Source organism: Otolemur garnettii, unplaced genomic scaffold, assembly GCF_000181295.1.
Source record: "Otolemur garnettii isolate 467f Iridium unplaced genomic scaffold, OtoGar3 scaffold00030, whole genome shotgun sequence".
NCBI classification, from domain to species: Eukaryota; Metazoa; Chordata; class Mammalia; order Primates; family Galagidae; genus Otolemur; species Otolemur garnettii.
Window position 1 is genome coordinate 15422883 of NW_003852425.1, and position 14160 is coordinate 15437042.

Consider the following 14160-nt stretch of genomic DNA (forward strand, 5'->3'; position numbering starts at 1 on the left):
TCACCATCGCCCTGCGTGCAGGGAGACAGGACCCCAGCCTGCTCTCACCATCGCCCTGCGTGCAGGGAGACAGGACCCCAGCCTTCTCTCACCATCGCCCTGCGTGCAGGGAGACAGGACCCCAGCCTGCTTTCACCATCGCCCTGCGTGCAGGGAGACAGGACCCAAGCCAGATTTCATAATCACCCTATGTAGGATGTTATGGCACAAATAATGTCACAACAGGTTCCTGTTTGCATCTTTTATGAATGCAAAACAAACAATAAGACAAGGAATGTACAGTGAAGTTAACGATTACACTATTTCTTCTCTCAGAATCATGAGCCTGCTCCAGAGTCGTACTTCCAAGCAAGTAAAATTAAAAGGCAAAATCACCAATCCTAGGTAAATATGTATGTTTTGAAAATATGGTGCTATGTTTTAAAGTTAATTTGTGTTTGATCTTTTTATTGGCTTGGCTAAGCACATTCAGCTTCATGGGCTTTGGTGAATAGTTTTAAATATTGTAGTTGGTTACTAAGAAATATTTATTATTTTCATTTCCCCTTTCTGCCAGCCAAAGACCTACCAACCACTTTTCACTTCCTTGTCTCTGATTTTAATACATTGTAGAATCTCCACAGCCAACTACCTCCCTGTCCTGACCACACCTCCCTGCCCTGACCACCTCCCTGCCCTGACCACCTCCCTGCCCGGACCACCTCCCTGCCCTGAACACCTCCCTGCCCTGACCACCTCCCTACCCTGACCACCTCCCTGCCCTGACCACCTCCCTACCCTGACCACCTCCCTGCCCTGACCACCTCCTGAAGGTGACCTAATTGCCACAGACCAGACATGTGCCCTGTGTGTGTCAGTACAGCCAGCCTCGTTCCTTATGCTGACCACCTCCGGATGGGGACTGATCTGTCACAGCCCTTGGGTGGCCACTTACAGAAAGTCCACTGTACATACATTCGTTTTAAAAAAACACAATCTGATTTCCCTCTTGCATTCTCCCAATTTTGTGTTTGTTTTTCCACCTAAGGCCAAAACATACCTGCAAAAGTTTAGAAAGCATAGAGAAAGTACGGGACAAAATAAATCATGCAACGAGGAAAAGGGCTTGCAGAGTTTTAAGTAAAGAGAACTTTTAAATACAGTCTAAAATATAAAGCTGAAAACATATTTCTCATCTACAATGTTCTTTAGGAATTTCCAAAGAATGTTGAGGATATTTTCTTTTATAAAGGTTTGTTTTTTTATCCCCTTTGAAATTCTCGACTATTTAGTGCAACGGTGCACTGTCCTGATTTCATTGAACTTAAACCTCTAAATGCTCACGGCTGATAAGCAGTGAGAGGGTAACTGGACAGCAGAAGTATTCCATTGTGTTTGGAAAACAGAAAGGCTACATTCTGCAAAAGCTATAACTTAACTAGAATCTATGTTTTTTGAAGCTCAACATAACATCAGTAGCCTCCTTTTCAACACAATTATCTTCTTTAACTTAAAGTGATATTCTGAATTGTGTTTTTGGTTCTCCCATGGAAGAATAAATCTGGAACATCTGGTTTATATACAGTAGTGCACACATGTACACTACTGTACGTGGGGCAGTAATTACAGGAAACCCCTCGGAGCGTCACAGGTCACGTGTTTGATTTAGAATCAATGTTGAGTCATCCAGTAAGTTTATGCTGTCACGTGACATGAGGATTAATAAAGTAACATTTCTAAAGCACTCTGGATTGAAAAGTAGTATGTAAATGCTGAGTATCATTATTACATTAACGGAAAATTACTGAAACCCCTCAGTGACCAAAATTATCTCTCAAAACTCCCCAGAGCTTAGGTCTTTACTGTCTAAGATGAAGAGGCAGTGAGGGGGGTTTGAGGCTACTGACCTGACTTCACTTTACTTCCGGTAATTATTAGGGTATGTCAAACTTCAGTTGAAAAACAAGCATAAGAAATACTTGCAAAGAAATGAGGCTAGAAAGGGATGGGGGAAGAAAAATGGCCCCTCAAGATAAATACTTTTGAAAGTTTTCAAAGACTGGGAAAAAAGAATTAATATATTTATAATGAGAAGAAATGGAGAGCAGGAGAAGGGTTTCCAGATCGGACCAAGAGGAGAATGATATCCTGTTGGGAGAGATGGGCATGTGGGAAGGTTCCCTTCTGGATCTAGGCAGGGTTTGATTTTATTTTGCCAATAGAAAATTCCATAAATATTATGAAATTTTAAAAGCGAGTTATCTTCATCGAGTGATTTCCTAGGTTATGTATTTACTCAGGTTTCCTTTCCATTTTATGAGTAAAGCAGTGAACTAACACACAGGAGTGGGCACCAACGGGGAGATGGAACCTGCAAACCCCAGCACGTCTCCTGAACGACGCCCTCCCGTTCCTGGAACACAATGACCAGACACGTTGGGGCCCCGAGGTTGGGGACAGGTGACGGGCAGGAGACCCGTGGAATATGAGGGATCTGAGCCACACACCTCACTTAGAGTGGTCAGTACCTGGACTAGATTCACCAAAACACAACGGCAGCTCCGATTTTTGTGTGGGCCAATAGCAAGTAACTTCTCTATATTTCCTTTTAATGTCCTTTTGTTAAAAATAAATACTATTTGCTACTAATTTACATGGAAGTAATTAGTTGATGTCTATGTAGCCCTTGCCACCCTGAGTAAGAGGTGTCACTAATTACAAGGGATTAAAAAGCATGACGATGGGATCAGTAAAGGTGAAACACGAGGCTTTCTCAGAAACAACTACAGGGACCAAGAGAGACATGTTGTACTTTAAAAGTGAAATTCCATGCAGGAGTTTTTCTCCTCCCCCACCAGAAGACATCATTTATGCTAAATACTGTATTGTTCAATGCTGAATTCTTTCTTCATAAATCCACATTTAAGAGCTAGAAACGCCCTGAACACGTCCTTTGACAAGGAATGACGCAGCCGTGCCCTGCCTGCTTCTCATAACCAAAGGAGCGGGAACGCGATTCCGACTCTCAATGGCTGTATTGAGGTATCAAAATGAACAGGTGCCGCGCGGAGTGAATGAGATGAATAAGGATCATCAGTCCTCCACACTGGAGGTGATTAGCAGGGTGGAAATGCAGGAAGTTGGGGACTCAGGGAGCACACATTCCCGTGAGCGCCTGGCAAGGGCAGGCGTGGGCAGGATGGGAGGTGTCTCCGCGTCCTTTGAGAGGCACTGAATGCTTCTGAAGTCATCCACGTGCCTTCCATCAAGCTGCTTGTGCATAATCAGAGTCAGGACAGAGCCTGAAGAGCCCCCGATCACAACTCTTCTGAAATCAGGGGGACTGTCAGGCAACCCGACTTGGAGGTGTCCCGACAGGATGTGAAAACGGGTGACTTCGGATCTCAACAGGAGAAGGCACCCAAGAGACCAGGTGAACACCTGACCTGTGTTCATCTTCCTCCCAGTGTGCCCCAATCCACTCCTCCCTTAACTATGGCTCAAAGGACTTTTGTATTTTTATTTTATTTTTTATTTTTGAGACAGAGTCTTACTTTGTTGCCCTGGGTAGAGTGCTGTGCAGTCACAGCTCTCAGCAACCTCAAACTCTTGGGTTCAAGCAATCCTTTTGCCTCAGCCTCCCACGTAGCTGGGACTATAGGCACCTGCCATGACACCCAGATATTCTGGCTATTTTTACAGACAGAGTCTCTCTCTTGCTCAAGCTGGCCTCAAACTTCTGAAGCTCAAGCAATCCACCTGCCTCAGCCTCCCAGAGCATGAGGATTACGGGTGTGAGCCACCATACCTGGCTCAAAGGATGTTTTTAAAACACTTGACTCCATTGCCTGTTTTATATAGTTAGGGAATAAACTTGGACACACAGATAAGCTAGAAATCCAGCACAAATTATATCCTTTTAGTTTTTCATCACTCTGGACAGCCTTGGGCAAGTTACATAACCTCTGAGCACTGATTTCCACTCCTGTACAATGGAGGGGCTGGACCAGGATGTGGTTTCCATTCTGTCACCCTGAACTCTCAGTTCTCAGCCTTTGATGGTAAAAACAAGTGCTTTAAAAGCAAAATAGTACACAACTCATAAGATACACTAGTCTTATTCATTGATTTTCAGAAGAAAATACGAGCCATGTTTTCCTCTCTGAGGATGCTTCCCCAGCCCACACGTGCTCCAGCCCCCTTCCCTCACCTGGAAAGGTGTAAGCTACACAACTTCACTCAGGAGCAGTGTGACCCATGGCGAGTCCTCCTCTCTCAGAAGGCTTCATGGTTCTTGCCATTTCCCTCCCTTTCTAGTCTCTATCTCTACATATATTCCATTTAAAAATAAAATACATGAAAAGGTGAAGGGACATAACTTGTTTTGTTCCATTCTTTAAAAGATTTACCTACATAAAGAGTGAAGAGTGAATATCTGCACACCCATATATGGGAAGGGGCATCTACAAAACAGTCATGATGCATTCCTGGTGCCTTCTATGAAAGCATTTTAAAATCTAAATACCAAATTTTGTAAAAAAGTGAAGAATAAAAACAAGCTCTCGTTTGAATTTCAAAGTGAAATAAAGTGCTAGAATAACCAGACAGTAATTAAATGCATTTTCTTCTTTCAAAGCTCCCTTTTTCTTAAGAGAATTGAGATTTAATTAAACTTATTTTGATAAATGCAAATTATTCTGCTGTGTCTGAAGCCCCAGGAGATGGCCCGACACACCTGCAGCGCAGGAAGAAAAGGCAGGGGCGACGTCTACCCGACTTGGAAACTCTGAGTGCCAGTTGTCAACGTTTGTGTACTTGACAACCAACCAGGGAGCTTATACCAATTTCAGAATCCTGGGTCCAGCGGTGTGCTGGTAACACAGCGGCTCTCTGGGAAAAAAGTAAGGGCGGGTGTGTGCATGCAGGTTATTACAGTTTTACTGGCAAAAATGTATAGCACAGGATTTATAAATAGCAGTAAAATATGTGATATTCTACTGTGAATTCCACGTCAGCAGTTGATTTTAAAAGAATTCTTTCTTGGATGTTTGATGAACTTATCCATAGGCCACCTAGTTACAAGGCCGGTGAGGAATTCTGATAAGAATGTTCATTAGAATGTTCAATCTAATCTAATGAACATTCTCATCTGGATAAGAAACAGAAATGTCAAAAATGTATGTTGGGACTGCACTTGTGGATGATGTCACACAGGCTTGTATGGGGCCACAGCTGGGAATCCTGGAGGAATATTTCCTCAATTATTTTGGCCACTGACAGTCTACAGCACTGGTCATTTTCTTGGATCTTGACAACCAATGAAATGACAGAGCAAACTCTGGGTCTCAGCATCTGTAAGTTCCCATGGTGTGGTTTTCCTGTCACAGCTGCCAACATGACATCTGTGAACGCTGAGTTAGGAAAAGCCACAGTGAAGTGACCTCAGGCAGGTTTCCACCACACAGAGGTAAGTGTGCTCAAGAGCACAGATAATAGGAAAACGTAGTAAGATAATTGGAAAAGGATGATTTTTGAGTATTTATTGCCTTTATTTTTAAAAATGGCTAAATTTAACCATCAGCTTACAAAATACCTGCAAATCTCCAGCTGGTTCTGTGAGCCTCTGTGAGCCAGCTCCAGAACATGCCTACCTGGGCCTCTGACTCAGCAGCTCTGTTCTGGACCAGGAATTTCCATTTAAAAAAGTATCCCAAGGAGATTCTGCTGCAGGAGAACTCTGAGCAGATTCTGAGAAACCCTGACCCGTTCTGTGTACTGTAGAGGTAATGCTAGTAAGATCTGGCAGTTAGGCTCGGTACCTGTAGCTCAGTGGCCAGGGCGCCAGCCACATACACCACAGCTGGTAGGTTTGAATCCAGCCTGGGCCTGCTAAACAATAATGACAGCTACAACCAAAAAGTAGCTGGGCATTGTGGCAGGCTAACCCAAGGAGTCCCAGCTACTCAGGAGGCTGAGGCAAGAGAATCAAACTCTTAAGCCCAAGAGTTCCAGGTTGCTGTGAGTTATGAGGCCATGCCACTCTACCAAGGGTGACAAAGTGAGACTCTGTCTCAAAAAAAAAAAAAAAAAGATCTTCTAGTTAATTCTATTTCTTTTAATGAAGCCTTCTGAAGAGTTGCTTTGTTTAAGTAAATACTGAGTAAAATTTTTAAGTGCAAATGACCTGTACAGGTGCAGATATGGGGTCGTTCACTGTGGATTGAGAATGGAAAGCTAGAAACCTCTTTTATTAGTTAATTTGGTTTTATTGGTTAATTTGATATAATCTGTCAAGGCTTAAACACCCTGTAACCCCAAATCCTATTTCTAGATATCTACCCTGAAGTAGAAATACATGGTTATATAAAACATTTCCAATGTTGCTTGTAATAATGAAAAACGTGGAACTTAAACACCTCTAATAGGGAGCAGGCCTCACAAATCACAGTATATTGTAAATAATGGAAGAGCGTCACATGTTCTGCCTTAGAGTTCTGTTAAATGCTGAACAACAGTGGACAGAGACCTGCAGGGAGTGTGATCTCATGTCTGTAGAAAAAAGACAAATGTGCACATACACATCTGTGGTTTCTGTGTGTGTACCAATGTTCAGAGAAGCTCATAAAAAGTTGGCAGATACAAAAAACAGTCAGCTGGGGTTTGGGATAGGGGTTGGGGCAGAAAGGGAGGTGGGACTGAAGAGGGTTTCATAGATTTTTTTCCCCTGATGGTAGAGGTATTAGTGCTTTTTTACTTTTATTTTTAATGTCTTATTGTGTTTTCCAAAAGATGAAAATAAAGTTCAGGAGAAAAGATTTTTTTTAAATGGGAAAATATGCAACCACTTTCACAGTCCTCCTATCCTTGTTAATATTTTAACTGATAACTCAAATATTAAGAAACATGTTTGTTTGATCTAATACCAAAAATTTTTGAAATTCTGAAATCTTAAAAGCTCTGGAAACATTTTTTTTTTTTTTTTTTAAGGTTTGGCAGCAAACTCTGACCTGAATGAAAGTGAAGCTATCTATGTCTTTATCCCTTTTACTGTATTTGAACATTTGCTCTAGAAATACTAGTGTATTAGGTAGAGTGCCCCAGATTGCCCCAGGTGATGTGATACATGATTTATGCACATGCTCTATCAAAAATGTTCCAAGCTCTTAAGTCCCAACCACTTCTGCCCCAAAGCATTCGCGTAAAGGTTTGTGTCCCTGTATTGTCAGATGTAAGAGGAACTGGAAATGGGGGTTAGGGAGGGAAGGAAGAAGACCAGGCTGGCAGAAGACAGGACGGGGGGTGGGGGGGAGGGAAGCTCAGGCAAAGTGCACCCTGCCCCTTCCATCCTGTGTCCACGGGTCAGGAGGCTTATTCAACCCAGACTCCTGGCCCCGGAGCTGAGAACTTGGAAACATATTGTGTTATGCTCTGGAACAAAAGATTACAGTAAAAGAACTAACATTATGGTCTATTCTGGAAGGGGCATAGGACTGATGGCCTGGGAACATGGCGGGGTCCCACGCAGGGAAGGCCACACCAAGGGCCATCCTGCCTCCCTCTCTGCAGGAAACCCAGTGGCTTCTGGGCATCTCGGCGGGGATAGCAGTCCATTAACAGCACCCTCCTGTCTCATACTTGCAATTTCAAAGGAGATTCCTCAGTATGGAAAGTCAAAATGGTCTGGAAATACGTGGAAAAACCCTGACCCACAGTATCACTCTGCAGAGGAGTAAGCAGAAGCAGGTGTGGTGTATTTTGCTGAAAAGGGAGAAGAAAGCAGGCCAAGGGACGGGGACAATATCTGAGCCCGTTTCCCTCTATCTCTGCAATCAAGTGTCGGGCTTCAGCAGCACTCGAAAGGCTTAACTGAAGGCAGACAGCCTGCTTCTCACTGAAATGCAAGACTTTTGAGCAGTTACCTTGCCACTGATCTCTGCTCCATCTTGTTCAAGAATGCATTAGAGCAAGGGATTCTTCCTCAGCTCACAATTCTAAAGCTTTTCTCGGTAGCTTCCTGGCAGTAGTCTTGTAAGGGGCAGAGATTTAGCTCGAGCCACAGAAGAATTATTATTCCTCTGGAGTCTCCTACTGCCCTTCCTCTGGCAACCCTCACTATTCCTGCCACCCCCTCGGCTGTGGAAAGACCAGAACCCCCTGCCGTGCATGTGAGTGCGCAGGCACAGACGCACCCCGTGTCCAGCAACAGCCAGCTGTCTGGGTGTAGGCCCTGCAGAAACCTCACCTACATGGATCAGAGCCTGGGCAGAATAAAGCAGGAGGTCAAGGACAAGTGCAATCTGAAGGTCACTACACTGACGTTACTGCTCCCGTGAATTTATTCAGAAAGTTCCCTTCAGGGCTGCAAGTCAAAGTCTGTTTCCTCCAAATAACTATAAGGCACATGGCTGTGGAGGGCGCATATCTACAGCATCAACGTAGAATGAGGGAGGAGGGAAATCAATCTGGTGACTTGAAACATCTTCAAACCAGGCATGAGCTTGCTGCCTTTCAGCGCCCCTCCCACAGCTCCCCTTCCCCATCTGATGTGCATCAGTCGCCCCCCAGGGACGGGAGCCACAGGGAGGCAGACTTTCCTTTTACTGATCTTTACCTCCATGTGGTACAAGGGAGGGGAGAGAAAACACAGAGAAGTCAGCGGGAAGCAGTAGTACACCCACCATGGCAGAAAACTGTACTCCTAAACAGGTGGGGAAACCCAGCACGGTGGTTGCTGTTTTCTGTGGGATCCTGCTCCCTTCTCGCCAGTCTCCTCTGCGTTTCACACTCTAGTGATGCCCCCCGATCCAGGGACTTTGTGTCTGTCACACTGTTTCCTCCCAGGACCTCTGGGCTGCTCTTACTTTGACCAACCTTCCAAACTTGCTCTGGCTCAGCCTTCTCATAAGTCTTTCCCAGACCTTCCAGCAGACCCACGGGCTCCCACCTCTGGGCATCTCCAGACCCCTTACTGCCTGTAAACACGCTCCCTCCTGCTCATCTCTCCTGCCAGAAGACGCTGGACTCCCGAGGCAGGAGAGACAGCAGGACGATGGCCATGGCATTAATAGCCTTGGCTGTTTTTAAGGGACACTTTCACAGCTTCGCATTCTGTGCAGTCTCCAAAACAAACAAAACAAACATTTCATACAATTCCACAGGGCTCTGTCCAAAGTCACACTCAATCTTTCCCTACTAATAAAGGTCACAGTTTGAGACATACCTAGCTGGCTCCAGGTTATGCTTTGATACTCTACCACATTCTCACAGGTTCTAGAAGCTATTTTGCCCTCACTGCTGGTGCTCTATGAAAGAAAGATCCCAGTCTTAATTTTCCAAAGATTTCTCAGTGGGGGAAAATGCACATACTCTTAAGCCAAACATGTCCTTACTTCTCAGGAGAATATAGTAATTTTCTAGTAGAGTTGCTTTGCTTCTGGTTTGGAATTTATATACTTAAAAATGCCACGCATAGTTTTAAAACCATGATGTTCAAATCTTGATTAATACTAGTACCAAAAGTGTGATTATGAATGTATGTGTGTATTTGCATGTAAGTAATATATACATGCATAACATATAAATAATTAATGCATTTTCAATGATTAGAAGATATGATTATTAAATAATTATTTTCCACTTCTGGGTATATCTGGAGATAAGTATGAAGTCAGAACACAGAATGTACTTAAAAAGTAAGTCACTAGGATCACAGTGAATCGGGCATGTAGAGATTCACGTTACCCCTTCTTATGATGAGAATCTCAGGAAGAATCAGCGCAGTTCACTACCTGGCAGGTGCTGCAGAAATTAATGTGGTGCTTCTGCTTGTGCAATTGAAAAGGGTGATTATGAAGACAATGTTACAACATTTAAAAGAAAACATCTTCCTTGTTCATTAGGTGTTTTCTCTTTTTCCTTGTTCCTCATAATCCTTGGAAACATAAAAATGTACATCTATTTTTACACAGTCTTTATTACCTTTTAATATTGGCTCTTTTGGTTGTTATGCCATTTATTTAACTAAGTCTCCTATTTAGGGACATGTGCTAATTTCCCAGGTTTTCATATTAATAGTTAATGGGACATAAATAAATGGTAGGTAGGTAGCCCAGCTTTGGAAAAAAATCTCCTTCTTTAGGACAAAAGCCCAAAGCAAGATTATAAGACTAGATAGTATATGTATGTCAAACAGCAGAATAGCCTTCCAAAACATTGTACTCATTTATAAAACCTCCTACACTGTACCAGAGTCACTAAACCTTGGCAGACCTGGATCTATAATTCTCTTTCCACCTATCCCCAAAACAATAAATAGAAAATACTTTCTCATCGTTTCAGGGAGATGTGATATTTTCCCATTTAGTTATTTCCTATTCTAAGTAAATCTCAAGGAATAAGCTACTAACAGTAATGATGAAATCCACAGGTGTATTTTTTATTTATATTTTCATTGTATTATAATTACCCTAAGAATTATAGCACTAGCAATCTATTTCATATATGAAATATATATCTATTTCATACATGCTTTCTTTTAGAAAAACTATGCTCAAAGAAGAGAAAATAAAAATTACTGCATCAAGTTTCTCATCTTTCTCTCACAGTAAACAATAACTCTATGTTTATATATTAAAATATTAGCCCTTTTATAACTCTTAGATATTAGTGTATATAGAGAGATCATCCATTTTCTCTAGGGTATTAATATGGTTATCTGTTAAGGATACTTAAAAAATTATGAGGAATTGGGTTGGAAAGTGAGGTCTAGGGCTTGGCAGAGCGTTACAAGGATCAGGGCTCAGGAAGCGTGTGAGGAGCCACTTGGCTGTGTGCTCGGGGAAGCCTGCTTGCCTTTCTGAACGTGTCACAGCCTTCTCAATACTTTGGAAGTTAGCAGTCTTAGACTCTGCCTTTCCTGCTGACACCAACATGGTAAATTTTTAAAGCAGATCATTTCTGTCTTTGTTCTTCAACACAAACATTATTCCTTTGTTTTCAACAAAACCTTGTTTCAGCACTATAGAGAGTTCAAAACTTAAGATGAGGTTCTATTTCAAAAACAGAAAGCTACTTGTCAAAACTCAAAGTCTATTTTTAATATTAAAAATAAGTTTTACTTGAAAATTATGCTCATATGCTGCCCCATAGGTGCTTGTTTGATAACATATCTGACTACCGGGCCTTTTCAAGTACCAGAGATTACTGTTTTCAGCATCCTTTTGCAGAGGGAGACAGCATTTACCGTCCTAGCTCTGAATGCTGAGAAACCATGGACCCTCCCACCACAGGGGCTCTCTCAGCAAAGACCCCTGAGGACACTTCATAGGCAGGATGGACATCTACTTCTAGGCTGAGTTGCCGGAGAGAAATCAGATGTGTTCTGAGGGGGAAATCTATCAGGTTAATGAGCAGAAATACGATGTGAAATTGGAGAACTTGGAGAAATACGTATAAGTCACTGTGACACTTACAAAAGCAAGCAAGTCTACTTAATATTTATTCTCTTGTGAACACAGAACGTGAACCCAGAATGCAGCTGGAGTTTGACTAAATGCAGCAGAAGTACAACCTCTCAGTTGCCTTAGAAACAGGCCCTGTCCTCATGCTAATGATTCTATAATAAGAAACAAAGTGCATCGCAGTCATGGGCAGAGCAACAGGTGTCTTGGGAGGTAAGTGTGTTTGGCAGTGCCTAGAAGGCTGGAAGGTCCATGCACTTGAGCAATGGTCAGCGGATGAGACCGCATAGAGGCAGGTGTGGGTGAGCAGGTAAGACAACTACACGAGCCCGAGTGCTTCAGAACCTCCCCAGTACTGCAGAACCCACGGCTCTCCCCACGGGAGAGTAACTTAAATAAACCAGCAGTTCCTTCCCACACTTCCCACAGTGTTGCCTGGATTGAGCAGGCTCCTGACAGGGGCAGGAGCAGGCAGACAGGACAGTATCCTGGGAGGCCAAGAGCTCTCCAAAGTCAGCCCGGGAGGAAAGGCAGCAGAGTACACAGGTGCATAAGAGAAATAACTTTCAGAACTCATCCTCCAGTAGCTCCAAATTAAAGGAAACAAAAGTAGTTGTCCTCTAGCGAGCAGAGGTGGGGGCAGGTCTCCATTTTACTGTGCAGGTAATCATCAGTGCATCCACATTAAACAATACAGTGTTGGAAGTCTGTTTAGTTGCAAGGTTTCCAAACTCACCTCTGAAAGCACTAATGTCCCCATAGTGTACTTGTAGTACAAAATATTTACTTCCAGTCTCTCCTCCAACTCGGAATCCAACACCTGAAGACGTAAGAAAAAAAATTTTAGAAATTGAAACCTAAAATGGAGCTAATTTAGTGTTAGTATCTATGAAATTCCAAAGAGAAATAAAGTAACATATGAAGTTGTATGAAAGCCAAAATAAACGGGACATTGACCGAAAATTTCTAACACATTCCGTCAGGACTTCTTAGAGCTCTGATGGAATTCTATTCACAGATTCCTCATCAGAGCCAGAGTGTCACTTACGCTTTAAGAGGACAATTCGCTCCCTGGGAAAGAAATGGAGCAAACAAAACAAAATTCCGTCCTGTTGATTATTTAACAGACGTACATAAACCCAAACCCAAGCTCTCATTTTGCTTTTATTCCTCTGTGTTCATTTTATTTTCTGATTGAATATAGGGAATAGACTTAGGGGCATCTCAGGGGAATTACCTTTCTTCCCCTGTGAAAACAGGTGTCTACAAAAGTAACACTGAGGCCATCAATTACCAAGTAGATTATAAAGTCTAGTATGTCAGTGAATTTTTGGAACTTAAATCATCTTACTTTAAATAAAGTTTGCTAGTGAGCTAAAAAAAAAAATCTACGAGAAAATACAAGCAGAGGAAAGCATTTTTTTTTTTTTGGCTTTACTAATGAATCTTTAAAATGTCAATAAATCTATGATGGACACAGGTCCTGTTAGTTTCTAAGTGTGTGTGGCCATGGCCCATCGGCAAACACAGAGAATTCTGAGTCTCAGCTGACATAGACCAAACAGATATGGATTAATGCTGCTGGTGTGAGTGAGGGTGGCAGGGCAGGGCACGTGCCTCAAAGGACCATCCTTGAACCACAGGCAGACTTAATTTGTTGCAGAACCACACACGCGCTTTAATATTAGGAAACATCCAGGTAATAAAAGAGAGCCTGGTAATTCACACACACTCTGGAAACTCTGAGCAGTTCAGAGGTGAAGTCAGAACGCCAGCTGAGGTCTGGCACCGCAGTCAATACCCCAGTCCCAGGACTGTAAAAACAATCTCTGCTGAAACAGCAGTTTATTTAATTCCTAGCTCTCTTGGCTCACGAAATGCTGCTGCTGTCAAGAACCAATGTGCGTTAGGCCAAAGGTGGCCTGAGGGCTACTTGGTTATTTTCTAATTCTATCCAGGCTTCTGTGTGGGTGAAAGCGCAACTATCTAAACAAACCCCTTCAGTGCAAAGTGGGGAGCACAGGTACTTTACTGTAAAGTCACAAAATGGGACACTGTCAACCAATGTTAGGAGGGGCTATAAAAAATTACACTTTGGAAACAGAAATTAAGCAGCTTAACGTAAGCCAAGTGGCTTTGGACGCACCTTTCGGGAGTCTAGTGGGGGGAGCATTTCTTGCCCAGGCGTACAGAATGTTGGCTTTATCTGCACAGGTTCCTTCATCACAAAACCTGCAGGAAACACAGTAGGTATAAATGAAGATTCAAGTAGTAAGATGCAGGCATTCTCTCTGTTGGAGGAAAGCAGAGTGAGGTAGGCTCCTGTAAGTTGACCACCCAAGGGACGGTGACAAACTGGTCAACATTCGGAGGTGGTCGACCTAAGGAACTGGGCCTGCTGTGCTGATACGTACATGGGTGACTGTCCGGTCTGTGACAGTTAGGTCAGCTTAAGGAGGTGGTCAGTGGAGGGGGGTGGTCACTAGGGAGGCTCTACTCTTTATCAATATATCATTATTATATCGTATCAGCTTCAAGATCCTCGTGAGGGTTAGAGCACAGAACAATTTCTAGGTGAAGAAAATACACCTGAAGGGAAAGTTTCTGAGTTGCTTGAGGCAAACACTTTCCATATGCAGCTATGCAGAGACAGAATTCCATATGCAGAGACAGAATTCCATATGCAGCTATGCAGAGACAGAATTCCATATGCAGCTATGCA

The 14160-nt window shown here is 43.0% G+C and overlaps 1 protein-coding gene across 3 annotated transcripts in view; it reads right to left on the reverse strand.

Annotated features, from left to right (window-relative positions):
• PAM (peptidylglycine alpha-amidating monooxygenase) overlaps window positions 1–14160 on the reverse strand; it is a 149315-nt gene that overhangs the window by 78030 nt on the left and 57125 nt on the right. For all 3 annotated transcript variants that reach the window (XM_003788932.2, XM_003788933.2, XM_012804625.2), the window contains exons 5-6: window positions 13585–13670; window positions 12175–12258 (exon numbers count right to left, since the gene is read on the reverse strand). In XM_003788932.2, coding sequence (XP_003788980.1) covers window positions 12175–12258; window positions 13585–13670 — 170 coding nt within the window. The remainder of the gene's footprint in view (window positions 1–12174; window positions 12259–13584; window positions 13671–14160) is intronic.